The sequence below is a fragment of the Oncorhynchus keta genome, chromosome 10, assembly GCF_023373465.1.
Source record: "Oncorhynchus keta strain PuntledgeMale-10-30-2019 chromosome 10, Oket_V2, whole genome shotgun sequence".
Lineage (NCBI taxonomy): Eukaryota > Metazoa > Chordata > Actinopteri > Salmoniformes > Salmonidae > Oncorhynchus > Oncorhynchus keta.
The window spans coordinates 63418542-63445578 of NC_068430.1; the positions used below are offsets into that span (position 1 = coordinate 63418542).

The 27037-nt window shown below is 41.3% G+C and overlaps 3 protein-coding genes across 8 annotated transcripts in view; 2 read left to right on the forward strand and 1 right to left on the reverse strand.

Moving 5' to 3' along the window:
• Positions 1–10266, reverse strand: part of LOC118389190 (cytoplasmic phosphatidylinositol transfer protein 1-like) — a 94513-nt gene extending 84247 nt beyond the window's left edge. The window contains 1 exon segment of the mRNA XM_035779008.2: positions 9337–10266. Within this exon segment, the coding sequence (XP_035634901.2) occupies positions 9337–9384 (48 nt within the window). The 5' untranslated portion in view covers positions 9385–10266.
• A 4996-nt stretch (positions 10267–15262) lies between these two features.
• Positions 15263–21683, forward strand: LOC118389191 (26S proteasome non-ATPase regulatory subunit 12). Its single transcript, XM_035779010.2, has 11 exons — positions 15263–15493; positions 16132–16191; positions 16339–16467; positions 16804–16911; positions 17048–17152; positions 17944–18093; positions 18508–18642; positions 18924–19036; positions 19502–19676; positions 19934–20011; positions 21054–21683. The coding sequence occupies exons 1-11, from the start codon at positions 15368–15370 to the stop codon at positions 21261–21263; spliced, it is 1389 nt and encodes a 462-aa protein (XP_035634903.1). The 5' UTR covers positions 15263–15367; the 3' UTR covers positions 21264–21683.
• Positions 21684–22325: 642 nt separating this feature from the next.
• LOC118389389 (probable helicase with zinc finger domain) overlaps positions 22326–27037 on the forward strand; it is a 74759-nt gene continuing 70047 nt past the window's right edge. For 3 of the 6 annotated variants that reach the window (XM_052527500.1, XM_052527505.1, XM_052527504.1), the window contains exons 1-2: positions 22335–22464; positions 24290–24318. The gene's annotated coding sequence lies outside the window, so the exon portion shown is untranslated. Of the gene's footprint in view, positions 22566–24289; positions 24319–27037 lie in introns of all 6 variants that reach the window. The other 3 variants (XM_052527501.1, XM_052527502.1, XM_052527503.1) reach the window with 3 other exon arrangements.

Consider the following 27037-nt stretch of genomic DNA (forward strand, 5'->3'; position numbering starts at 1 on the left):
TGCGCGTGTGTGTGTGTGTGTGTGTGTGTGTGTGTGTGTGTGTGTGTGTGTGTGTGTGTGTGTGTGTGTGTGTGTGTGTGTGTGTGTGTGTGTGTGTGTGTGTGTGTGTGTGTGTGTGTGTGTGTGTGTTCGCTCTCCAGTTAATTTAAATGGCTTCTGTCCAAGGAAGAGAGAGTGACTGTCAGCAATACGTGAAGAACTCATGTTGCAGTGGGGTTATGGAACAGCCTTCCGTAGGCTACGCTCACACACACCATCGAGGAAATGAGAGGAGGCCTCCTCCGTGGATAACGGTCTATCAAAAGCCATGATGGTACTTCTGCTGGAGCAGCAAATAGCAACAAATGCCATCTTATCAAATCACAACACTGTCATCTACACCAGATGACAACTGTGTCTTGCACCGATCCACCCATGGAAAAATGTTAGGTCCATTTCCTCATCATCAAAACAACATTGAATATCCACAATTAACTATTAATGGACAATTTCAAACCAGGCGCTGTATGTGTCAAGTGTCTCAGAGTAGGAGTGCTAATCTAGGATCAGGTCCCTCCCTGTCCATTTAATCTTATTCATTATGATCTAAAAGGCCAAACTGATCTTAAAATCAGGGCAATTCCATGGTAACGGAGTGATGCTGAAACTCACTTTTTCACTTTAAAATGTATGTCAAGGAAACACCATTGATTACAAAGTTGAACACTTATATGCAGAAGTCTACTTTTAACAATTGCCACTGAAAATGTCAATAAAACACTAAATCTCCCTCAGTTTTTTGTGTGACCACGTTTTCCAAAAACTCTGTTAAATATCTACTTTGAATTAAGATTCAAAGATGTCTGCAGAATGTGGTGTCCGCTATGACTTGAGTTGAACTACAGTCAGTGAAGTGGATCAACACCCGGTAACAGAATGACATCATGGGTCCTTGATCTGTACTAAACAGAAATGCATAATTATGAATGTCACTCTCTTCATGGTGATGTATCCTAATTATGTACACAAAAAGGTAGAAAAATGCAATATTCTCCTTATTCTAATGAGCTCTGACCCAAACAAGTCCAAATTTGTTTGGTTCAGACAAGACCAAATCTGTACCAATCATAGACGTCTATGTTTCACAAGTTTGGACTTCACAGTACAGCACAGTAGAGCACAGGGGGGTACAGTTCCGCACAGCCCAGTACAGGGGGCAGCAGGTAGCCTAGCGGTTAGAGAGGCGAGCCAGCAACCGGATGGTTTGCCAGTTCAAATCCTAGATGCCATTGCCTGTCATTGTGCCCTTGAGAAATGCACTTATCCTTCCACAAGAACATCTCTCCAGGCAGCCAAGTCTGGCAGCCTCCCACACCTCTACAAAACTACTCTACTGTACTCTACTTGCTCTACTGTACTCTACTGTACACTACTGCAACTGTGGTTTGTGACTACTATGATTTCTCCATTGTGGTTAATTCAATTGCAGTCATTCTGTTACAGATTTTCGTTCACTGTTACCGATTTGGAGTGATGCGTTTTAAACACTTAATAATTCATAAACATAATTATATCAGTATATAACACTATAATTAATGGGTAGGTCTACCTTTCCTTGTTACTTCTGTGAACTTTCATCATCCTCCCTCCTCATGAGGGAGAAGGATTAGAAAATATCTTAAAGATGTGTGGGTTTTTGGTAAACGAATGGCAAGACACTAGGCAATATTTCTCCAACTTACAGAAAGCAAACTATTTCTGCAAAATTAAATATAAAATATTGGCAGGGGCCTTTATCAACATTATTGAGTTTTGATGTATTTATATACAGAACAAAAATATAAAAACACAACATGAGCTGAAATAAAATATCCCAGAAATGTTCCATATTCACAAAAGCTTATTTCTCTCAGATTTTGTCCACAAATTTGTTTACATCCCTGTTAGTGAGCATTTCTCCTTTGCCAAGATAATTAATCCACCTGACAGATCTGGCATATCAAGAAGCTGATGAAACAGCATGATCATTACATAGGTGCACCGTGTGCTGGGGACAATAAAAGGCCACTCTAAAATGTGCAGTTTTGTAACAACAATACGCCACAGATGTCTCAAGTTTTTGGGGAGCATGCAAATTGGCATGCTGACTGCAGGAATCTCCAACAGAGAATTGAATAAGAATTGGAATATTTGGCAGTACATCCAACCTGCTACACAAACACAGATCACGCTTAACCACGCCAACCCAGGACTTCCACATCTGGCCTCTTCACCTTCAGGATCGTCTGGGGGGGGTTAAGTAAAACCTTTTAAATTTTTGCATGTTGCGTTCATATTGTTATTCAGTATACCTTAAAGACTTCATCTAGTATGTCTTTTAAGACCCTTTTTCCATCTGTGTGACCAGAAATCAAAGTCTTTGCTTATTCCATGTTTTCAGGAATGAAAAATGGTTGAAAAATATATCTATACCTTTCTTTCCAAAAAATATAGACTTGTAGCTTTCATTTGACACCAAATTTGATATGGTCCTATAAACTGGTTGGTGGTCATGGATCCTTTTACATGGAAATTACCATCAGTTTTCCTACTCTGGGACGCTTTATACACACAGCCTCAGGACACATTGCTTTTAAATGCTGGTAAAACTAAGTGCATGCTCTTCAACCGATTGCTGCCGCACCTTCCCGCCCGACTAGCATCACTACTCTGGACGGTTCTGACCTAGAATATGTGGACAACTACCTAGGTGTCTGGTTAGACTGTAAACTCTCCTTCCAGACTCACATTAAGCATCTCCAATCCAAATGTATATCTAGAATTGGCTTCCTATTTTGTTTTGCAACAAAGCTTCCTTCGCCCATGCTGCCAAACATACCCTCGTAAAACTGACTATCCTACCGATCCTAGACTTCGGTGATGTCATTTACAAAATAGCCCCCACACTCTACTCAGCAAACTGGATGTAGCCTATGTCGTGGTAATTTCCTGTACTAAATGATGAGAGTTACAAACCACAAACCAGTCAGAGTTATACTTAAACTTAATATTTTTATAATATGAGCTTTTGCAATAGCATTTGACTTTCAACATTTCAGTATCTCTAATGAAAAGTTGAGAGTGGTCAACATAATGGCAACTGAGATCTTTTATAGCAAAGATCCACCCCCTAGTCGACATGACAAATCACAGATAATAGGAACTGTTCACAAAGAAATACTTTTACTTGAGAGAGGAGTATCCCATAGCCAGACAGCATTCGCTATAAATTATTGTTCAGTTTGGTCTCCTAAACGAGGTTCTAATCTCGTTCTTGGTACTTCATAGTACCAAAACATTACCTCATCCAATGGCATATATCAATGGTCAATTCTAGATACTCCCATCTCAAATACACCCCCTCGTGGACAAACTCACGGAGGGGAGTGAGCCTCTAGGTCATATACTAGGTCAAGAGAAGGGCAACATCAGAGTGGACATACAATGGTTTCAGACACTGCCATACTCCTCCCCCAATGAGAAAAGGAGGGAGTGACTGGCGTACAGACATTGTGGAGATAACTAACTGGTTTCCCATTACCCACTCCATCCCTTCATATGGTTTAGGAATAGTTACAGACACATTCCCATAAGAAGACAATGTTCCATTCTGTCCTCCTCCCCTTCTGATATTCTGCATAGCACCACATGGTTTAACAGATACATTAACATTTGAAGACAAGCCTGACTTCTCCCCTCTCTGGGCCCCAAGTGACTAAGCCCTAGCTGAGAAGGGATAACTGCAAACTGCCAACCCTATAGTCCAAAGGAAAACATTCTAATGACAAGTATCTCACAAGCATTTTATGAAAATAAAACATCAATGTTACCCAGCTAATTATGATTCAGCTACGATATCTATCACAGTGCCATCCGTTTTGTCACCAAAGCCCAATATACTACCCACCATTGTGAACTGTATGCTCTCGTTGGCTGGCCCTCACTACATATTTGTCGCAAAACCCACTGGCTCCAGGTCATCTATAAGTCTTTTCTAGGTAAAGCCCCGCATTAGCTCAGCTCATTGGTTACCATAGCAACACCCACCTGTAGCACGCACTCCAGCAGGTATATTTCACTGCAAAGCCAACACTTCCTTTGGCCGCCTTTCCTTCCAGTTCTCTGCTGCCAATGACTGGAACGAATAGCAAAGTTTGTACATTTGCACACACTGTACATAGATTTTTCTATTGTGTACGTTTGTTTATGTGTAACTCTGTATTGTTGTTTTTGTCGCACTGCTTTGCTTTATCTTCTCCAGGTCACAGTTGTAAATGAGAACTTGTTCTCAACTTCCTACTTGGTTAAATAAAGGTGAAATAAAAAAATAAAACACTCCCAAAAAGCAGCGAGAAAGACGGACAACCTATTTTGAGTAGTGGGGGGGGGGTAATTTGGTTCTTAAACTTCTGAACACGCTTGACAACACCTTGTGATGTTCACAATATCGCTATTCTCATCTCACCCTGAAAGTAAACACCCACGGGAATAATATTTTTCAAGTTTGTGCCGTAAACTGACGACAGCCATGAAAGAGACTGACTTCCATTTCAATACGATCCTCTCTCTCTCTGCCTCTCGCTGTCGCTCTCTGTCGACCATTGTCTCCTTATCTCCGTCTCTCTCTCTCCTCATATCTGTTTCTATTATTGTTTGCCTCTTTGGAGCGGCAGCATCGCAGCGAGATGTGAAATGAACTCCCGGCGTCATGGAAACAGGCTGGGGGATCTAACAATGGCAAGCCATCGAGTTAACGAGCCTTTAAAGGAAGTTGAACAAAGTCTTTACAGAAACTTGATGTGGAGGGAGACACATCATGATGAGGCAACTTGAGGCCACGGAACTACTTTCCAGACATTAAACCCTCACCCCTCATGGGCCTCATTGGACAAAGTAGTCCCTTGAGGTAACTGTATAAAAAAAATACTGGTATGCCTACGATACACTCCCTTTTAATTTGTTCAGTAACATTGCACGAATGGAACACATAACACTTGTTTCACATTACCGCAACGGTGGTGGTTAGTTATCAGCACAGGGCTGATTGGCAATGCCCAGGGGACTAGTATTCTACGCCAGGCTGGGACAAGACCGCAATCAGGTAAATGCAGCAGCTTGCCGAGAGGGAGGCTAAATCCCAATTCAGACGGCAGATAAAGGAGCGACTGATTAACTCAACGTAGACAGCAGATGGGGCACAGAGAGCAGCGTTTGACACACCGACTGGGAGCCAGCTGAAATCCCCTTGCTAATTTCAGGGGATGTTAGTTTAAATAAAGCCAGGGTCATGTTAATTAGGGCATAGTGGGAATGCATAGCGGGAATGCATTGGTTCTGTTGGCTCTGAAGGTTGGACTGTAGCTCTTCCAGAAGTTACGAGGTTTGATTCCCACATGGGTCACATATTTACTTAATGTGTGAACGGTAAATCACTTTGCATAAATGACTGCTAATGATGAATCGTCAGAAGACAAGCTAACACGCGTGGATGATGTTTGATCACACAGCCCTACCCACAACACTGACGGAGTGAGCGATTGTGAATGCGTGTGTGTGTGTGTGCCACTAAAGCAGAAAGACAGATGACCTCTCAAAGGGTCAGCAGAGAATTTAATCAACATTACAATTGCCTTTGCTAATTGACAGGCACAGATGCATTCTATATCACCGTTTCGGGAATATCACATCAACTAACATAACATAACATACACAAAAACAAATGAGCTTCTATCATCCACTTCTAGAGAGTACATTCCCTGTGATGGCTAGCAGCCATCCATATTCAAATTCCAACAGATATAGTCCACGACCTGAAATAACCTTCTCTGCCAGAGAGTAGAAATAGACACTTGGGGGTAGAAATAGACAGTTGGGGGAAGAAATAGACAGTTGGGGGAAGAAATAGACAGTTGGGGGAAGAAATAAGACAGTTGGGGGAAGAAATAGACAGTTGGGGGTAGAAATAAGACAGTTGTTACACCTTTGGGCTTTACTCACATCTACTCACACAGATGGTCCTGAATACGAGCTTATGTCCCAAAACCAGAAAAAAGATTTGGATTCTATTTTTTGTTGTTGCAATGAATACCATCCACAGCCTTAGCATTGGTGAGGATTATAAGCTTTTCCGTCAGACCAGCGCTATAATCCCTTCAGTTATTGCCAAAGCTGGAAAGCAGAGAAATTTCAAGCACGGCAAAACGTATTTAATTTTTCACCCCCCCGAAATGGATTGAGAAAACTGCATCTGGGCTATTTTAAAACCTTCACAACGGGAGAGGAAACAGGCTGTTATGAGGTCACAAGGTGTGTTTGAATGATTCACTGCGGATGCATCACAAATGGCATCCTATTCCCTATACTGTTTGGGATGCATAGCATGTCTTTCTAAAGCTGTCCATGATCCTGAATCACTGTTCAGGGTAAAGGAAACAGGTTTCTGGCGAAGGCAGAAGTTGGCCCTAGACACTGCTCTGAGGTCAGTTAATCTTATTTCCTAATGATTCAAGGAAATAAGAGACACCGTTTGGTGAATTTTGCCTAAATGCCTAAGATCATACACCCACAAGTATCACATATCTGCAACATTAGCAAGTGTTGAGTAATGGTGAAAATCAGGTGTGTTGCCCTAGGTAATAATGATGAATGAATCATCACCCTTTTAAATGCCAACAGATCTGTAGGAACTAGGAGTGACACCTTGAGAGATAGTTCATTAGTCGGTCTGTGTTCTCTGAAATGAATCACTATTCCATCCTCTGACTGGAATAAACAGGCGTGGTTGCTGATAAATTACTATGGGAAATGGCAAAGCATGACGTGAACGGCCTAGAATATGAGCCAAGGTCAATTTTGCATTTCCTCCCTAATGGTTAAAGTTAGGATTTGGGGTGGGTAAGCTGATCCAAAATCTGTGTCTATGGATGACAGGATCTGATTGGTATGGGGGATAAGATAGGAGTTGGGGTTCACAGAACTTTTCTTATATGTTATCCAAACATTTTCAACCCACAGTAGTAACACATGAACATACATGCTTTCGTGAATTGAAACATGCTGTAAAAACAAGTTGTAAAATTCCACAATAATAATTTGTCACATTTCCAGTGTTACCATTTGCACTATGCTGAGGTAACATGTCACTAGAGGCCGGAGCGAGGCCAATCACTTCCCAGAAAGAGACAATGCAAAGAGAGGGGTGATCTCGCATGTCCCCATTACCCCCCCCCCACACACACACTTCATTAACCCAGTGGCCCTGGGGTTCAGACAAAACAGACTTGGCCGGAGAAGATATCTGGCCTGAAGACACTTCCTCCCCAAGTGAATACACCCCTCCCCCGGTCAGGAAGCTGCCATTCATGTTATCAGGGACATGGACGACTCCAAACTCAATATGTAGTCACGATAAGCGCATTTTATTTGAATGAGAGAAGGAAAGAAAGCAATCTTCTTGACGCCAAGGTGAGAACTGAATGGTAGTAACAATGAGTGCCAACTGTCATTGTTGACAATGTTATGTGCCCTTCCAATGACTCCTTCACATGTGTTGAAAACAAAGATAGCTCTCTCTTTATATTATCTCTGCCCTTACATATCATAGTACAGGCTCAATGTTAGTTGAGCCATACACACAAAGTTCAGAAGCAAGTATAAAAAATATTTTACTTTCTTACACCTTGCGGTTGTGCTGCTCCGTGTCCTAATGGCCTATTAGGAATAGGTACTCCTTCATACCTTGAGTGCCTTCAGTAACACTATTTTGCACATTAGTCAGCAAGCTATTAGTGTCTGATGTAATAAATAGATCATTGAGAAAACACACAAACCTATCTTTTTAATCTCTTCCCAGACTCACACACACACAAAAAAACGATTCAGTCACTGTCTTAACTTTGACCATACTCTAGGTCAAAGTGACTGTTGAAATGACTAAGTGGGTGCTGATTTGAACCCATGCTGGAAGACAAAGTCTTGCTTAACGCCAAACTGAGAAATTGAGCCCTCAGTCAATGAACCTATGAACCTGTCCTTCTGTTATGAAACTGCAGATACCAAATAAAGTGTTTTGGCTGATACTCGTAATTAAATGTTGAGGGAGTTTATCGAAAGTACATGTTTTTTATGAGGCCCGAGTTCCATTGAGTTGTAATTCTGAGAAGACCGGAGGCTTGTATTGTGTTGAACTAAAAAGGCAATGGAATAGCAGTGTTCTAAGAAAACCGATCAACACTCAAGCATTTCTAACGGACAATGTGGCAATGATGAAGGCAGGAGGAATGCAGAAATGCAATCAACATGAGTGACAACAACATAAGGTGTTATGACCACAATTTACATTGAAGACCTCACGGGCATGACAGCTATGCAGGCCTATAACTATATTATCTCAGCAACGGTGGGGGTGGAGGACAAACTGGCACATTGACTGATCAGAGAAGAATGATTCCCCCTTTTCCCCGAGACCTACAAGCATGCAGGGATGACTGGCTGAGAATTAAGTGTAACTGAACAGATTCTTAGGGGAGGTGCTGCTCATTCCTTTGAATAAAGAAGAGCATTGTACACCAAACAGTGCTCTATGAGGAGCAGAATGATGCTCGACCAGCAACCTAAAACAGCATTAGGCATACAAATAGTTCACAAATGATAGCAACCTATTATTAAGAATGTTCATAACAGTGGCCTATAAGATTATGGTTATGGTGCAATATTACAGTGTCATCATTCTTGATTTATTGATTTTAATTCACCACACATTACTAGGCTATACGCTATAAAACGGTAGTTACAACAGCCCCATCCAGTGGTACAGTATCAAAGCTATTGATAAATAACAGTCGTCTCTCAAAACTCAAATACTATTTAATATAAAGTTTGAGTCAATTGCCTTTGGATTGCTGAAAACACAAGTAGGTGTTTATATGTTCATCGCGGATTATAAGTGTTGAATTTAAAGGCTATCGTTTTTCTCAGGTGTCGTCTAATAAGAAGATATTTGTGGGTGTTCATCACACATGGCACCTATGACATATGGACATGGAATTTACTTTCAAATAGACTGACGATAAAGGCTATGGGTGGATCGGTTAGGCGGGCTTACTATAAGACAAAACATATATATTTTCTAAAATGTTACACCCTGCCCTTCCCATCTGTTCTTTTCTAACACGAGAAAGTTAGCTGACAGTCAAGTTGCATGTTGTTTGACAATATCTCATTAAGTCAAAATAAATATTAAACATCATCAAACAATTGCAATGATAGATAACTACATGCTAACGTTACAATGTTAGACAAAAATGTTTATACACTTACCTCCTCAACAGTCAGCGGCATGCATATCCTGTACTCCTTAAGCAACATCTTCTTTGATAAGTCTCTTCTTCTTCTTTGTTTACAATGTAGCCTGTCTAACAATTTATGACCGCCAAAGCTTTAGCTAATAAAAACGCAGAATTTGGAAATGCATGTGTATTGCCTTGAAAACAGATGACCACTGTGAGTTGTCTTGTCACATCGGAACGAATGGAATCTTAACTAGGAATTTCTCACGAGCAGCGTTCAAAAACTAGCCGCTCCTTTTTTATTTGGGACAGGACGTGGGTAAAAGAAAAGCACAAAACAGGACCTAACTAGGATATGCCCTCACCGAAATACATGAGATTCGATTGAAAATCTGCCAACCAGATGTTGCTTTGCAGGAGTGGGCGGTAACAAAACGGTGAAATTGCTTAAACTGCAGCTTTCTCAAACCTAAACAAACAAAAAAAACGAGGTTTATCTATAAAAAAAAAAGAAGCGAGGGTCAAGTCTGTCCTTGCTTAGGCTGCTAGGCGAAAATGTGCTGTTCCTCACGCTTCTGTGTTCCTACACATACCAGTCTCCTTTAATGAGGCTTAGCTTTATGTTGCGGTGTCCTCTCTTAGGATGTGAAAAAAATGTAAGCAAATGCTACGGGCTCTCGCTTTGACTGTCGTTTCTCACTCAATGCAACGACGAGCCACTTTGTCGCTGCCACGGAAACATGCAGCCAACACAAACCACGCGGACAGGAAACAAGGAGCGTGAAAGCAAGCACATCAGAGTTCACTCTCCCTTGCGTTGTCTCGGGTTCTATTCAACCCTGAACTAATTCTCTTGCCTAGAAAGTGCATGCAACCACGTCAAGAGACTGGGCTACATGAGTCGACTATGCAGCCTGAGTAGCATGTGTTATTTTACCTAGGCCTAAATAGCGGTTTTTGATTACTCTTGTGTCCATCATCCATAGACTGCCTGTTCATAGCTCTTTGCCCTGACTTGGCCATAACAGTGTTATAGGCCTTATGACAGAGATGTAGGCCCACAAAAAAATACAGATCAAATAAAATGCTTTTCTTAAAAACCTGGGTTTAATTGGAATTAAATAAACAATAATAACCAATACAAATCATTGACTTAGCCTACAGGCTATTCTCCAACAAAACTATGGTGACAGATTTACCAATAATAATGTCTATAGTATTTTCTCTGGTGTGCAATTTGGTTTCCGCTCAGGTTATGGATGTGTCACCCCAATGATGTCGTGATGATGATGATATCACCATTTCACTTGATTCTAAGCAATTCATTGACTTTGTCAAATCTTTTGATACGGTAGACCATGAGGGGTCTTTGGCCTGGTTTGCTAACTACCTCTCTCAAAGAGTGGGGTGCATAAAGTCAGAACGTCTGCTGTCTCAGCGACAGCCTGTCACCAAGGGTGTACCCCAAGGCTCGATCATAGGCTCCACGCTCTTCTCAATTTACATCAACAATATAGCTCAGGCAGTTGGAAGCTCTCTCATCCATTTATATGCAGATGACCTCAGCTGGCCCCTCCCCGGATTTTGTGTTAAACGCTCTACAACAAGATTTCCCTGCCCTTAACCTTGTTCTGAACACCTCCAAAACAAAAGATATATGTTTTGGTAAGAAGAATGCCCCTCTCCCCACAGGTGTGATTACTACCTCTGAGGGTTTAGAGCTTGAGGTAGTCACCTCATACAAGTACTTGGGAGTAATGGCTAGACAATACACTGTCCTTCTCTCAGCACACATCAAAGCTGCAGGCTAGAGTTAAATCTAGACTTGGTTTCCTCTATCGTAATCGCTCCTCTTTCACCCCAGCTGCGAACTAACCCTGATTCAGATGACCATCCTACCCATACTAGATTATGGAGACGTAATTTATAGACCGAGGGTGCACTCGAGCGGCTAGATATTCTTTACCATTCGTCCATCAGATTTGGCACCAATGCTCCTTATAGGACACATCACTGCACTCTGTATTCTTCTGTAAACTGGTCATCTCCTTATACCCGTCGCAAGACCCACTGGTTTATGCTTATTTATAAAACCCTCTTAGGCCTCACTCCCCCCTATCTGAGATATTTACTGCAGCCCTCATCCTTCACATACAACACCCGTTCTGCCAGTCACATTCTGTGAAAGGTCCCCAAAGCACACACATCCCTGGGTCGCTCGTCTTTTCAGTTCACTGCAGCTAGCGACTGGAACAAGCTGCCACAAACACTCAAACTGGACACTCTATCACTCTATCTTTATCTCAATCTCTTCATTCAAAGACTCAATCATGGACACTTACTGACAGTTGTGGCTGCTTTACGTGATGTCTCTGTTGTCTCTGCTGTTGTCTGTGCCCAATAATGTTTGTACCCTGTTTTGTGCTGCTACCATGTTGTGCTGCTGCCATGTTGTGTTGCTACCATGTTGTTGTCATGTTGTGTTGCTACCATGCTGTGTTGTCATGTGTTGCTGCCATGCTATGTTGTTGTCTTACGTCTCTCTTTATGTAGTGTTGTGTTGTCTCTCTTGTCGTGATGTGTGTTATGTCCTATATTTTTATTTAATTTATTTTTAATCAAAGCCCCCGTCCCCGCAGGAGACCTTTGAACTTTTGGTAGGCCGTCATTGTAAATAAGAATTTGTTATTAACTGACTTGCCTAGTTAAATAAAGGTTAAATAAACAATTTAAAATAGGGGGCAAACTGATCAAGCAATAAGAATTGAAATAAATGAACCAGTTGCATGTTTCATTAAATATGACTTGGTTTTATGAATATTTTAGGATTTTATTCCAAGTTCCAATGTCAAAAGGGCTTCGTAACAATTTGGTTCAATGGACAAGAACAATGCCTGTGTCGCAAATGGCACCCCATTCCCTACACACTGCACAACTTTTTTACAAGAGCCCTATGGGCCCTGGTCAAAAGTAGTGCACTATACAGGGGACAGGATGCCATTTGGGACACAGAATAGCTTTTCATGTGATCTAGTCTGTAATTTTACCAACATTACAATAATGATGTAACTCCAACATTTGAATAACGTCTGTTTTTTATTAGAAAGGGTATTAGGCTCTATGTCAGATATATGACCTTCTCAACACACACAATAGCCCTGTTTGTAGGACTATGGCTACATAAAGATCCAGCTCAGAACAGCACATTCTCAAATGAAGTCATGTTACGCAATACCTGTGGCCCACAGTGGACAATGGGCATGGGTTGGACTCAAGCTCTCACCTGTGTGTTTGATGAGAGTGCTGGACGTGGTTTCATCTTCAGTTTGTCAGTGGATCTCAGATCATTTCAGTTCAGGGTAACAAAGAGTGGATTCATTATGATTTGCATGGTCACACTCACAATTGAGTTCTCATTCTCCATATAACTTTAAACCTCATGCTTATAAAAGTGATCAAATGAGTTCTCAGGCACTCTCTTCTTAGGCAGTTTATTGGAGACACAACTTCATCATAAAGATGACAAGGTTGTTATCGATGGAGGCTTGATCGGTAATGTTGATATTTGCCCTACATTACTTGAATGAGTGCTTTAGGATCCTGTAAATACTTGGATGCCTCTTCAACCCTGTTTTATTCATTATTATTTTCATTATTTCATACTTGGTCTCCTCTCTGAGCTGATACAGGCCATGTTTAATTTTCAAGCTGTTAAGGTTTAGGCTGTGTTGGGGTAATCTGATCCTAGGCCAGCGCTTAGTGGCAGCCTCTCCACGGAGCAGGAAAATCACTGACCTACATGAGTTGTATGTATTTCTCAGGGAAATCTTTCAAAGCAATGAACTGTGGGAATGAAACCAAATATCGAACAGTAATGTCCTAGTGACATCTGCTGGTAAACTAGAGTCAATACATGGAGATTAGGCCTACCCAATTCATTCATTGTTTCAGCCTAGTTGTCAGCAGCAACATGCTGCTAAATTCTTTGTTCACCATTCAAATCCAAGGTCCTAATCCAGGCACTTGTCATCTCCCATATGGACTACTGCAAATCTCTGTTGGCTGGGCTCCCCGCTTTTGCCATCAAACCCCTGCAATTTATCCTGAACGCTGCAGCTCGCCTGGTGTTCAATCTTCCCAAGTTCTCCCGCTCACCCCGCTCCTCCACACACTCCACTGGCTTCCAGTAGGAGCTTGCATCCACTTCAATACCCCTTTCTTTACTTGCCTACGGAGCAGCAAGGGGAACTGCTCTCCCTACTTTCAGCCAATGCTCAAAGCCTACACCTCAACTCGAGCACTCCATTCTGCCACCTCTGGTCTCTTGGCCCTCCCACTCCTATGGGGGTTAGCTCGCGTACAGCCCAGTCAAAGGTTTTCTCTGTCCTGGCACACCAATGGTGGAATTAGCAAGTTGCATGGACTGCAATAATAGTGCTTAACATGATTTTTCAATCACTACCTCATCTCTGTACCTCACATATACAAGTATCTGTAAGGTCCCTCAGTCGAGCAGTGAATTTCAAGCACAGATTCAACCACAAAGACCAGGGAGGTTTTCCAATGCATTGCAAAGAAGGGCACCTATTGGTAGATGTGTAAAAATAAAAAAGAAGACATTGGGTATCCCTTTGAGCATGGTGAAGTTATTAATTACACTTTGGAAGGTGTATCAATACACCCAGTCACTACAAAGATAGGCGTCCTTCCCAACTCAGTTGCCGGAGTGGAAGGAAACCGTTCAGGGATTTCACCATGAGCCAATGGCGACTTTAAAACAGCTACAGAGTTTATTGGCTGGATCAAGGATGGATCAACAACATTGTAGTTACTATACAATATTAACCTAAATGCAGAGTGAAAAAAAATGATTTAGTGGGCTCCTGAGTGGCGCAGCAGTTTAAGGCACTGTATCTCAGTGCTAGAGGCATCACTATGAACCCTGGTTCAACTCCAGGCAGTATCACAACTGGCTGTGATTGGGCAGTGCACAATTGGCCCAGCGTAGTTAAATAAAGATATTTTAAAATATATGGGGTATTAAATAATATATTTAATCCATTTTGAATTGAGGTTGTAACACAACAAAATGTGGAATAAGTCAAGTGGTATGAATACTTTCTCAAGGCACTCTAAGTGGTGTTGACATTTCAAGCTCAGTAAAGGAACTTAATAAATATATTAATTTAGTGTGAATTATTCACAACATTTTGTGAAAGTGGGCAGTACTTTTCAGAATCTTAACCACAATATGATAGGCTTCCTGAGGCAGGGTTCTCTCTATCCAGTTGGTTTAATAATAATAATAATAATTCATGACATTTGTAAAGCGCTTTTCATTATACAGAATAATCTCAAAGTGCATAGGGAGTTTTTTTCCTGGGCAGGCGGGAAAATATTCTCATTCCACCATGGGTGTAAGCCATTTGCAAAGAAAACACATTCCTCACTATCTCTTCCTCAATGTTTTTAAAACAGGACTGTCTGTGTCTGAAATGGTACTCTATCACCAATACTGCACAACTGTCTTGAAACATTGATGGTTGAGTCAATGAGATGAGATTTGGAAGGATGGCCCCGAGACTACATCATCATCATCATCGTCAATTAGACCATTTCTTACACAATTGGGTTTACATTCACTTTACTTAAAATCCCTCCTTCACAGACAGGGTTATTTTTGTTTGTGGTCCACTATAGTAATGCTTAAAAAAAGATAACAGAATAATCTAGAAAATAATTCTGGAAATTATAACGTTTTAATCTGAGCACAGTTTCCCCCCATCAACAACCTATTAATGGCAGCTGAAAAGGTTAAATTGAGAGAGAGATGCTTTGTGAATAACTAAGTCTTGACTCTCAAAACGCCTGACACAAATAACAATATTTATTTTATGGTCCTTCTCTGGGTCCTTCTGGCAGCCTAGGTGGCCTTTGCAGTTCATTGTGATTGGCCGGTTTTCCTTCACTTCCTGTAGTTTTGACACAACAGCAGCAGGCTAGCAGTTCTTAGCACTTTGCAGACATTTCACTAGTCAATTCGCCGTGATATTCAACTTACGATGTCGGAAAACATGTCAGCAGAGGTGGAGCGATCAGAAAGATCAGATGGCAAGCTTGTGAAGATGGAGATTGACTACAGTTCAACTGTAGATACACGTCTACCGGAGTGTGCCAAAATGGCAAAAGTAAGTTGAGTATGAATGAGGCCAGCGCTGGCTGAGTCATGGTGCATCACGAATGTTAGCAAAATGGCTAGCTAACTTGTTCGCAAATAAAGTGTTTTTCATAATAGACAACATTGCGGCTCTATTATAACAACGTATCACAAATATTGATTCGGTTTACTTGTAAGTTATATATATTTAGTTAGTTATTTAGCTAGCTACGGTAATTGTTTTCGTCATGTAGCTTCTCTAGCTACCTACAGACTACTAATACAGTAGCTCTTGGTGTTATGTTATGCTAACCAGCTGCTTGGTCGTTTCAGTCGCATTTTAGAATAATTTATCAACCAACTACTAACGTAGGTACCACAGTTATTGTTTTTCTTAGACCCCTTTACTTCAGCTGTAACTTTAGTATATTTCTAACTAACGTTAGCTAGTGATGTTTCCGTTTTAATCACGTGTCAAAGCTGACAGAAATGTGTTGTTGACATCTTTGGCTTTCTCAAATCAGACTCTGATCATCAACAACGTTATGGATGATCCAGTTTTAATTAGTATTTTTGGTCATCTGTCTTGTAATTTGATCGTGTTCAATTGATCTTTGTAACGATTGTCTGTCATTTGTCCTGACTGTAAGATGTGTCCTGCTCTTTTAGGAAGGTAGGCTGCAGGAGGCCGTTGAAAGTCTCTTGTCGCTGGAGAAGCAAACAAGAACGGTGAGCGTGAATTCATAAATGTATTTCTAATTAAACATCATACCCATTGACATTAAACTATCATCTCTATGATCATACTCCTCTGACTAATCACATAGCTAGCTATCTTTGTGAGTAACATTGTCCTCTTTCTATCCATCTACACAGGCTTCTGACATGGTGTCAACCTCCAGAATCCTGGTGGCCGTTGTGCAGATGTGCTATGAAGCGAAGGACATGGATGCCCTGAATGAAAACATCATGCTGCTCTCTAAAAGGAGGAGTCAGCTCAAAGGGGTGAGACTTGGGGCTCCTTCTTTGAGGGGATACTAAGGGAAGGTAAAACATTGAGACAGGGGTGTATTCATTAGCGCACGCAGTTGCAAAACGTCTTGCAACGCATCAACCATTTCTATTTGACAAATTAATGTAGGTCCCTCCCTATTTCGTTCTGTTTGCCAACGTTTGGTTTATTGTGAATACACCCCAGGTATGCACCAGTAGGTTAAAAAGGTGCTTTACCATTAAAGCAATGTTTTCTTCATTCATGTAAAGTGTTGCCTGATGTTATCTCTTTCGATATATATATATATATATATAACCTTCTCTTTTGCTTTGTTTCTCTCTTCTCAGGCTGTTGCTAAGATGGTGCAAGAATGTTACAAGTATGTAGATACCGTGACTGACCTGACCGTTAAGCTGAGACTCATTGACACACTACGCACAGTGACCGCTGGAAAGGTAAAATGACATTTTAAGATGATACCACCAATCATGCATATTCAGATGGCATAAAACAAAATATTTTACTTTTGTGGGTCCAAGTCCTGTCTCCATTCAATTCAAATGCGCTAACGACTTTGTTTCCCTCACTCAGATCTATGTGGAGATTGAGCGAGCCAGGCTGACAAAAACATTGGCAAACATCAAGGAGCAGCATGGCGAGGTCAAAGAGGCCGCAGCCATCCTCCAAGAGCTGCAGGTAATGGGCTTTCGCAGACATTACTTGGCAGTTTTCACAATTTCTTAAAGACTAGGGGTAAGAGGTTTCAACCGTCCATGTTGATTGAAGCTATTTGACTTACTGGACTGAATCTTCAGACATGAGCAGAACTCAAACTGGTGGCCAAATCCCCTTCACATCAAATAAAAGGAAATAAATTGTAAAAATCAACCTCATATTCATCTCCAGCACCACCCCACCATATGTGAGCGTGGTGTGTTTGTATGTTTTGTAGTAAAAAAGAGAAGAAGAAGAAAAGTGTCTCCAATGATATCGGTGTGCATTGTGGTATTTTTTAATATATCTTTTTAACCAATTATGAGTAGGCATTGCCTACTAATTGGTGGATGATGTCATTGGAAACACTTATCTTGTCTTCTCTTTTTACTACAAAACTTAGAAATGTGCCATTTTCATATGTTGGGGTGGTGCTGGAGATGATGAATATGAAGTTGAAAAATTGTGAAATTTCCCTTTAATCATTTCAATGAAAGTTGACTGAGACACCATAATAAAATCTAGTGTCTGTAAAGTGTAGCGCACTCCATCAGTATGTCCTTTATTGAGGGCAGAACCACTGCAACAGATGTTCACACACCATTCTTCTTCCGGTCCAGGCTGTGATGTAGCACAACTGGGCTGTGTTAAGTAGGCACAAAATGGGAGTGGTATTATGAGAAACGTTTTGATACGATGTGCCCTAATGAACGTGACCCAGGGTTAGAGTAAAACATTCTGCCTCTCACAACATGCACTCTTTCACTCTACAGGTGGAGACATACGGCTCCATGGAGAAGAAAGAGAAGGTGGAGTTCATCCTGGAGCAAATGAGACTGTGCATCGCTGTCAAGGACTACATCCGCACCCAGATCATCAGCAAGAAGATCAACACCAAGTTCTTTACAGAGGATGGCACCGAGGTGAGAGAAGAGAGGAAAGCCAAATAATTTATTAAGGCTGGGTGTTATGATATGGCCTCCCTCCCAAATGGCGCCCTATTCTCTATATAGTGCACTACTTTTGACCAGGACCCATAGGGGTCTATGTATTGAATAGGGAGCCATTTGAGATGCAGCTATGGTTTTGTCTATAGGGAGGGAGGTGGAACTACCTAAACGTTCAATGTTCCAATCAAAACGTTCACTTTTGTTTCCTATTCCTGGAACAGTTTTCTACAGAAAACAATATTTATTTCCTGCAAAATACTGAAATCAGATTGAATTTTTGTCTGTTTGGAAAAAATGACTGTTAGTTTTGGCTGTCTACGCTGCTCCCGATGAAGAAACATACAAACTGCAATATTATTAACCATTTACGTCACTATTTATCCATAGGAGTCTAAGCTGAAGTATTACAATCTGATGATCCAAGTAGACCAGCACGAGGGATCCTACTTGTCCATCTGCAAACACTACCGTGCCATCTATGATACCCCCTGCATTCTGGAGGATAGCTCCAAATGGCAACAGGTAAACACTGGTCTCAGAAGACTGTTTTAGGCATCAGGATGATAGTCTTTTGATATGATTTGATGCCCTTTTTAAAGGCACACGCTGTACATTTAGTTTCTGAGAGAAATACTGCTCTGGCAGCAGGACTTCGTTGGAGAAGGGTCTTAGCGAGTGGACTGCACACTGATTGGTGTAAATGGAACTAAGATTGGGTCTGCCTTCACGGGGGACTAAGACGTTACAGATTGCACCTTTTAAAATACATAACAATACAACGCTAATGTTCTTTCCTGTTCCAGGCCCTGAAAAGTGTTGTTCTGTATGTGATACTGGCTCCCTACGACAACGAGCAGTCAGACCTGGTGCACAGAATCAACGAAGACAAGAAATTGGAAGAAATACCCAAATACAAGTAAGACATTCAATCACACTACATTCCGGTGCTTTCGTTTCTCCCTCAAATACCAAGAATGTAATCTAGCTTCAATGGTTCATTCCTTACAATCTTCAATGGTATAACACATTATTTCTCATCAGCAATGCCCAAATATTCCTCATCGGAACAATGTAACCTTGAGATGATTCATTCGTGAAAATCTTAGCATTCAATACTGTTTCACAATATTCCTCATCAACCTAGCACGACATCCAATTCTGTAACACAGTAATTAACTATATATTCACCAAGGTACCATATAACCTAGCCAATTCCCAGGGGTGAAACCTAGCTAAGCTACCAAAAGCATATGCTTGATCTCTGTGGTACGGTGAAACCTAGGCTAAACTCTGGTGCCTCAACTTCATATCATTGTGAGTTGGCGCTATTGCCGTGCTGTGGTTCGTCTCATCCTGGTTTCCCGTTTACCTCTCCCTCAAGGGACCTCCTGAAGCAGTTCACCACCATGGAGCTAATGCGTTGGGCCTCCCTGGTGGAGGATTATGGGAAGGAGCTGAGGGAGGGCTCCCCCGACAGCCCGGCCACCGACGTATTCAACTGCTCAGAGGAGGGCGAAAAGAGGTGGAAGGACCTCAAGAATAGAGTGGTGGAGCACGTAAGTAGTTTATGGAACTGCTTTCATGGAATATCTATAGCTAGAATATCACAATTACTTTAGTGGGATAGTTTGTTTTAGCAAAGGGTCTGTGGTGGCATCGCAAAACTGTCTTTCGTTGGAACATAGTTTCTGAAAAGGATCTGGAAACTTCCCTTTCCCATCTAGAATACTTTCATGTAATTGGTATTTTTGATTCCAACTATGTTATGTTCCACCGTTGCTTATTTTTGTGTTTTTCTTAATCTCTTCTTTAGAATATAAGAATTATGGCCAAATATTACACAAGAATCACAATGAAGAGGATGGCTGGCCTCCTGGACCTCTCCATTGACGTAAGCACCACCGATCTACTCTTTACACCTGTTACATTTTTGTCAGGGGATGGAATACTTACTGGCCCTTAACCCTAATGAATGCAGCCTTAAAAGGATAGTTTTCCCTCCAAAATAAGATTGAAACTTCTGTGCCGCTCCATATGATATGATGTGGCTCTGTTCACGTCAGGGGAACTGAACAGGAGTTAAAGACTTTGGTGAAACTCCACACGATTGTTGCATTTCTGTTTCTGTGTGTGTTGCACTTGCATTCAATAGCATCTATGAATCACATGATTATGCACAGTGTTGACTTCAAGTTTTGTTAGTCGTATGTACGGGATACACCGTCCAACGAAATGCTTACGCAAGAACCAAGGACATGGATGGTTCCTGATGTTGTGGGATTATCTCTGGTGTTTACAGAACAACTGGTGCTGTGAGATTAGGGAGCCAGAACCGGCATAGACAAAGCAATTAGAACAGTAGAGCAAAGGAATGTATGAAAACCTGTATTCTTATTTTAAATATATGAATTTCTGTCCCTGTGCTGTATTTGTCTACTCATGTTATGTATTACGTCATGTTTTATGTTTTGTCTGGACCCCAAGAAGAGTAGCTGCTGCTTTAGCAGTAGCTAATGGGGAACCTAATAAAACACAAAATACTAGAATTGTTCGTAGCTTAAAGGTCAAATCGAAGGTAGACTTAGAGATATGATGTAATGTATAAAGTAAACAGCATAGTGGGTCAATTTCCATAACAACTAAGAGCGTTTAAGTGCAAGGCTAAACTTCTTCTGCTGTTTTGTTGCCGTAACGGCGTGAAGCGAACCCGCGCACATGCGCAGCTACTGTGTGAGAGCGAGGTCTTTGCATCTCTCTCATCGCAAGATCTGCAGCTCTCCTCGTGGCAACGTCATTTTCGCAGAGTGTGAAAAACAGATTTTTTTTTTTTTGTAGAGTTATCTATAGATGTACTATAGTACCCTAAATTAAATATGTGATTAGTTATTGATGGTTTTTGAAGACACAGGTTCTAGCATCTCTATGTCTTGCAGGAGTCTGAGGAGTTCCTCTCCAACCTGGTGGTGAATAAGACCATCTACGCCAAGGTGGACAGGCTAGCCGGCATCATCAACTTCCAGAGGCCGAAGGACCCCAACGACCTGCTCAACGACTGGTCCCACAAACTGAACTCCCTCATGTCCCTGGTCAACAAAACCACACATCTCATCGCCAAAGAGGAGATGATACACAATCTGCAGTGATGAGGACCGAGTGCATTGTTTTCATAAAAAAATAAAATGTTCTTCTGAATTTATATTGATGAATGAACCGTTATTCCAATGTCAACTACTCCAATTTTTTTGGAATAACAAATACCACATCCCTTTCTGTTTCTTACGGTCAGCAAAGTTGAAGCATTTACAATAAACAAGTCTTACTTAATATGTTGTTACTATCTCTTGTCCCACTGATGTAATGCAAATGACATTGTTTAGAGTGGTCTCCCAAGTTTATCTACTACAATCTGGGCATGTACTTTGTTCTAGAACCCAGACCACAGAGGGGCATACACTGTTAATGTTTTCTCTCTTGTTCCAACTCTCTTTTTCATGTAACCGTCATAAGGGATTTAGTGTTAGAGCATTTGCGTGCAACTTGCTGTATTAAAACATTTACTGTAAGTTCTTGATGTCTTTTTATGTCTACTTCGCAATGTAAACAAACTATTCTCACCTTGCATAATGGATATTATTTTGAGTATTGTAACAGAAAATTTGATTATTACAGAGTTGTATGTAACTGTTGACAGATCAAGTTAAGAATACTTATTTAAAAGCTGTGAAATGCAAACCTGACATGTTGGTTTGAAAGGTTCTGGATCCTCTGTAGCCATCTAGGGATGACTATAAATGTTACAGCACGCACAGCTGACGCTAAATCAAGACTTATTTGGTGAGTTTATGCAAGATGCTGAATGTTTCTACCTTACTGTGTAGTTATATCCACATGAAAATAGAAAAACAGCAGTTATTCAAAAGTAAAGGCATTGAGATATTATGTAGAAATAATTTAAATGTAGTAATGTAAGATTAAACATTACCTTTCTATTGTTTTAATTATCCAAATCATCTATACGTCAAAATTGTCCACATAGTGGACAAAATATTCTGTCGAGTATTCGACAGAATATTTTGTTTGTGCAATACTGTTATATAATTGACAGTGCTCTGCTAGGCAAACACTGGAAAACAGTTTGTGCGATTATCTAGGGAAATATATGAAAACTGGAGTAATGACTTGCTATAAAGGCTGCTATATGACTAGGTTCGAAGTCCACAGTCGTCAAACCCCAACCTACACCAAAAAGACCCAAATCCCCTCAACCTTCAGATGAGCTACATCCCACTATCCTTTGCGATGGGCTGATAAGTGGATCCAAGATGGCGTAGAAAGTAAAGCTAGGTAAGTGTAGACTTCCCATTTTCAGTCCTTTCAGTTGTCTTTTTCAGAGGCAAGGACACCGACTTGACTCCCGTCTGTAACACATTCCGAGAGTAATGAAGGTATAACATTTACGCCGAGACCACAATATAATGTCAATTCACTTTTATACGTCTGAAAACCGAGCCAAAATTACAGGCCCGGGCAATAACGCTAACGATAACGCGCTAGGTGTGAATCCATTCTGCATACGTTTTGGTCAGCTTGCTAGCCAGACATTTAGCGTTAGCAAGCTAACTTGGTGCCAAAACCAAAGCGATGGGCCCTATTTTGGCTGACGTGCAAACTGCCTTTCTCACTATGTACTCATGATGAATTCAGCGTCAATAATAATGTTACTTTGTTATGTTTATTCTCGTAATGTTGTGCCAATGCAATGGTATTGGCTACCATCGCTCAGTGAGTCTTTGAGTCTATCACAATTATTGCTAGCCCTCCTAGCTAGCAACATGTTTAGCCAATCTCATTAATTTGTTTTTAAAGTTAGAAGCAATACATTTCCATGGTTCAAGTAACTCCGATATTTAATCATGTCGTTGCACACCGATATGTCGCAATCTGAAAGCTGAATGCCTTGATACAAGCTAATGTGAGCCAACTAGCTAGATCGCGCCGCACGACTATTTCACCGTGGTCCCACCAAACATGATGCGAACGAACGCGGAGTCAGCCACAGCTAGCGGTGCTTCTACGGTGTTGTTTTAGCTAATACCTATGATGGACAAGTAACAAGCTAACGTTAGTGGCTTGCCAACAGACATGGTGCATCTATTATTAACTGACCCGGAATCTCAAAATAGACTGTTTTATATTTGTATTAGTCTATAGGAGTGCCCTTTTTTGGAGCGATCATGCCGAATAGGGCAATGTGTTTTGATCAAACTTGCCGTTAGGTAAGCATCAGCTAAACCATAGATGTAGTAACTAGCTATCTAACACAGCCTAAATATCCAAGGTGGTAGTAGACTACTGCTGATGAGACTAATTTTACCTGGTATTAATGTCGCCCCTACATTCATCTTTGTTTATTTGAAATGAGGCGTTTCATTTTACAGTAAAAGTATCATTCATACCACTTCTGGCCATTACTTGCAAGCCACATGGTTGTCATTTTGCTCTTAATTAAAAACGGCCATGGCATGCTCATGTCATGTCTTTGGTTGTCTCAATTTCTTGTATATTGACTGATCCCTAATAGTAAACAAGTTAAAGCTAATCGACTTAAGATGCCAAACAAAAAGTGTTGGCCCATATTTTGGTCATCAAACACTGTATTTGCATTACGTGTTCCAACGTGCTGTGAGGGATATTTCCACTACAGTAGTTGTAGAATTTCCTAACATGCTTTGATTGCTCTGGTTACCTGCCTCTGAACCTTGGCCTTATCTGAGGTATTCCTTAAAAGATACTGTTACACACACATTCTGGGGGGGTGGCCTTGGTGTTGGTTTAGGATGGCACTATGGGATGACTAAAACACAGCCTACCTAAGTAACCTAGCTTACACACATCTTGGTCATCGTGAGGGAATTGAAATGTGATTCACTCTGTGGAAACTCTACGTAAAGACACTGAGTGGGGTGTCCACTCACTTTGCCCAGAGTGAGTGAAAACGTGCTTCATTATGTTATAAAATACATTTTGCCAAGACAAATCTGATTCTTCGTGTTCTGAATTGCTCAGTTGGTCTTTCTCTAACATATCAATAACCTTTCCAAAAAGTCAGAGAATGCTACATGTCTCAAATTCGATATCGATCTTGCCTCTTTTGTCTTATGTCCTCCAGATTCAAGAAGAAAGATGACGAGTTCAACGGTGAGCCTGTCAGTTTGCCTTAATTCTCACACAGCATCCCATTGTCCCCCTCTGGCCTCCATTGATTTTTATTCACCCTAGGATACACGAGGGTTAAAACTCCAATAACATTTGATCGGATTATGATAATTTGGACCATTTTAATTAAAAAAATATGTTTTACCCATTGGTCAAAATATGCGTTTTTGATTGGACACTCTACACCGAGAGCTGACTCAGTCAATGATGGTCATTTAACAAAGACTAGCCCCACGTCTGCTAAAGTAGAGGTGGTGTGTAGTAGGCTACTGTCCTTAGATATAACTGCTGTGGCGTAGTGTGTTGTTTCACTATGGAAGAACTATATCAAACCCTGATAAGGAGAAATAGGGCATTTGTTCTAAGTTGCTCCTTGGGCCCGGAGGCCTTTTCTGTTTCTAGTCAAAGCAGAGGCTATCTCAAAGAGGGACGACCGTTCACCAGACACTGCATGTAAAGGTTTAATTTCAAGCCTCTCCATGTTCCTCCCAATTTCTGGCTTTGTCTAACGTGCATGAAAACAGATTGTTGCCCATCAGCTAGTGGCCCCCTTCTCCCCTCCAGCTATTTGTCATTTCACTCTGTTGCGGGAGGGTAGCGTGTGTTTCTGTTATTGACACTGTATCCCTTGAATCCTCGGGCGCCATGGCCAGGCATAGCTCTGTGCTGTGAATAACGCTATAGGACACCACACTCTCTGCAGAGGACAGACACCACCACAAGTTTTAACAGCCGCAAGTGTCCGGTAGTGAACTCGACTGCCCTATTGCCTGTAGTTGTGCTTATATGCCTATTAGGTTCAGAAATACTCCAGTGTCACCTGTAGATAGCATAGCGTGCAGGCTATTTTGGAATTGATTTAGGGTACATTTTTGCGCGGCAAGTGTAGACCTCTCAATGCCCCTGTTGCCTGTGTGCTTATAGCCTAGGCTTATTAGGTGTAGAAGTACTCCAGTGTCACCTGTAGACAGCATACAGTAGTACCCAATGTCGCAGCTGCACACATTTCTTCTATTAAGTGCCCTTGATGGGTCCTTTGCTAACCATTCAATTGTGGCTCGACGCTGCCAATGGTTAACTCCAGTGGCGTTGGCTGCGGGTCCTTTTTGGCGCCAATATGTTACTTTAAAAAACCTGCCTAAAACAAGCTTGTGATATGACTTGCGCTTTTATTATTGAGTCAACTGTATTAAAATGCCTTGGTCAACAACTAAGCCTATATATATAGACCTATTGCCACAGAGGAAATACTGCTCAGCCTCTCATCACATTTGTGATGACATCAAAATAGGATGTGGTTCTTGCTTTAGGGAACCCTACATAGTGCTTTTTCTCTGACCATATTCCAGGCTGTGTCACAACCGTCCATGATTGGGAGTCCCATAGGGCGGCGCACAATTTGCCCAGCTTCATCCGCGTTACTGTTTGGCTGGGGTAGGCCGTCATTGTAAATTAGTTTTAAAATCTTTGGACCCCAAGACAGGTCACAATTTTGTTGTAGCCCTGAACCAGTTCGCTTGATGATTAGTTGACCATTTGAATCAGGTGTGTTAGCGGTGGGATAGTTAAAATATTTGACTACTATATTTGACAACCCTAAACTTTGAATCACTTACAAAATTGCTGCCACTATATGACATGAGTACATGGCCTAGAATGCTGTGGTATTGTAAATAGTGCACACCACCTGTGCATTGCTGGTTGTTCCCTAAACCCGCCACTTTCAAAATCCTAACATCGCCATGCCTCACGTTAAACAACAGTCTTAACTGTAGCTTTTTGTCTTGCCAACGTAGTGGTGCGCACCCTAAACCATGTGGCACAGACAAGAGCCACACTGTACACGATTCTTCAGTTGGTCGTAAGGATTCTCGATATCACGCTGTTTTGCGAAAAACAATGTGATTGGATTGTAAACTGTGGCTCAAAGCAGCCTCACATTTTCAGTCAGACATTTGCCCTTGCCATAAGAATTGAACTATATCTAGCCAACATTTTGAATTGATTATCTCTGATTGTGAACTTCAGAACTGTAACGATTTGACACTTTGGTTAAAGGCAAGTTTAAATGCATACTAGTAGTCATCACCCCTACTAGAGAGTCTACACATTCTGGTTGATTCCAAACAACGTCATCTCACTGGCTACTTCTCATTGGCTATTGCTATTCACCATTTTTTTAATTGAACCTTTATTTAACTAGGCAAGTCAGTTGAGAACATTCTTATTTACAATGACGGCCTAGGAGCAGTGGGTTAACTGCCTTGTTCAGGGGCAGAGCGACAGATTTTTACCTTGTCAGCTCGGGGAGGGATTTGATCTGGCAACCTTTCAGTTACTGGCCCAACTCTCTAACCACTGGGCTACCTGGTGTTGCGCATCTCACATTACAAGAGCGTTGCAGATTTTGTCAAACGTGTTTGAAAATATTGGGATGATGGAACTGCTCAAAGACAGAATGGGTAGCCCTCAGATTGCATCTCTGACCTGCTCACATTAAACAAGCGTCAGTGACCACCGCACGGCCCAAGTAGCCAACGACATGGGGATTTTGTCTCTGATCTCAAACTTGTCTGGGACAGCTAAAGATTGTCATACCTTTTATACCGATCTTGTGCCATCCCGGGATATTCTGTAATACCGGCACTGAACACACATTTTCAAACCCCACTGAGCCTCTGTAATCCAAAGGTTAGCAATA

Excerpts from the sequence above, each read along its gene's own strand:
- LOC118389191 (XM_035779010.2), top strand. The coding sequence starts at position 15,368 with ATGTCGGAAAACATGTCAGCAGAGGTGGAGCGATCAGAAAGATCAGAT. Across the intron at positions 16,912-17,047 it reads GCACAGTGACCGCTGGAAAG|ATCTATGTGGAGATTGAGCG; the intron begins GTAAAATGACAT and ends TCCCTCACTCAG. Across the intron at positions 19,677-19,933 it reads AGAATAGAGTGGTGGAGCAC|AATATAAGAATTATGGCCAA; the intron begins GTAAGTAGTTTA and ends TCTCTTCTTTAG.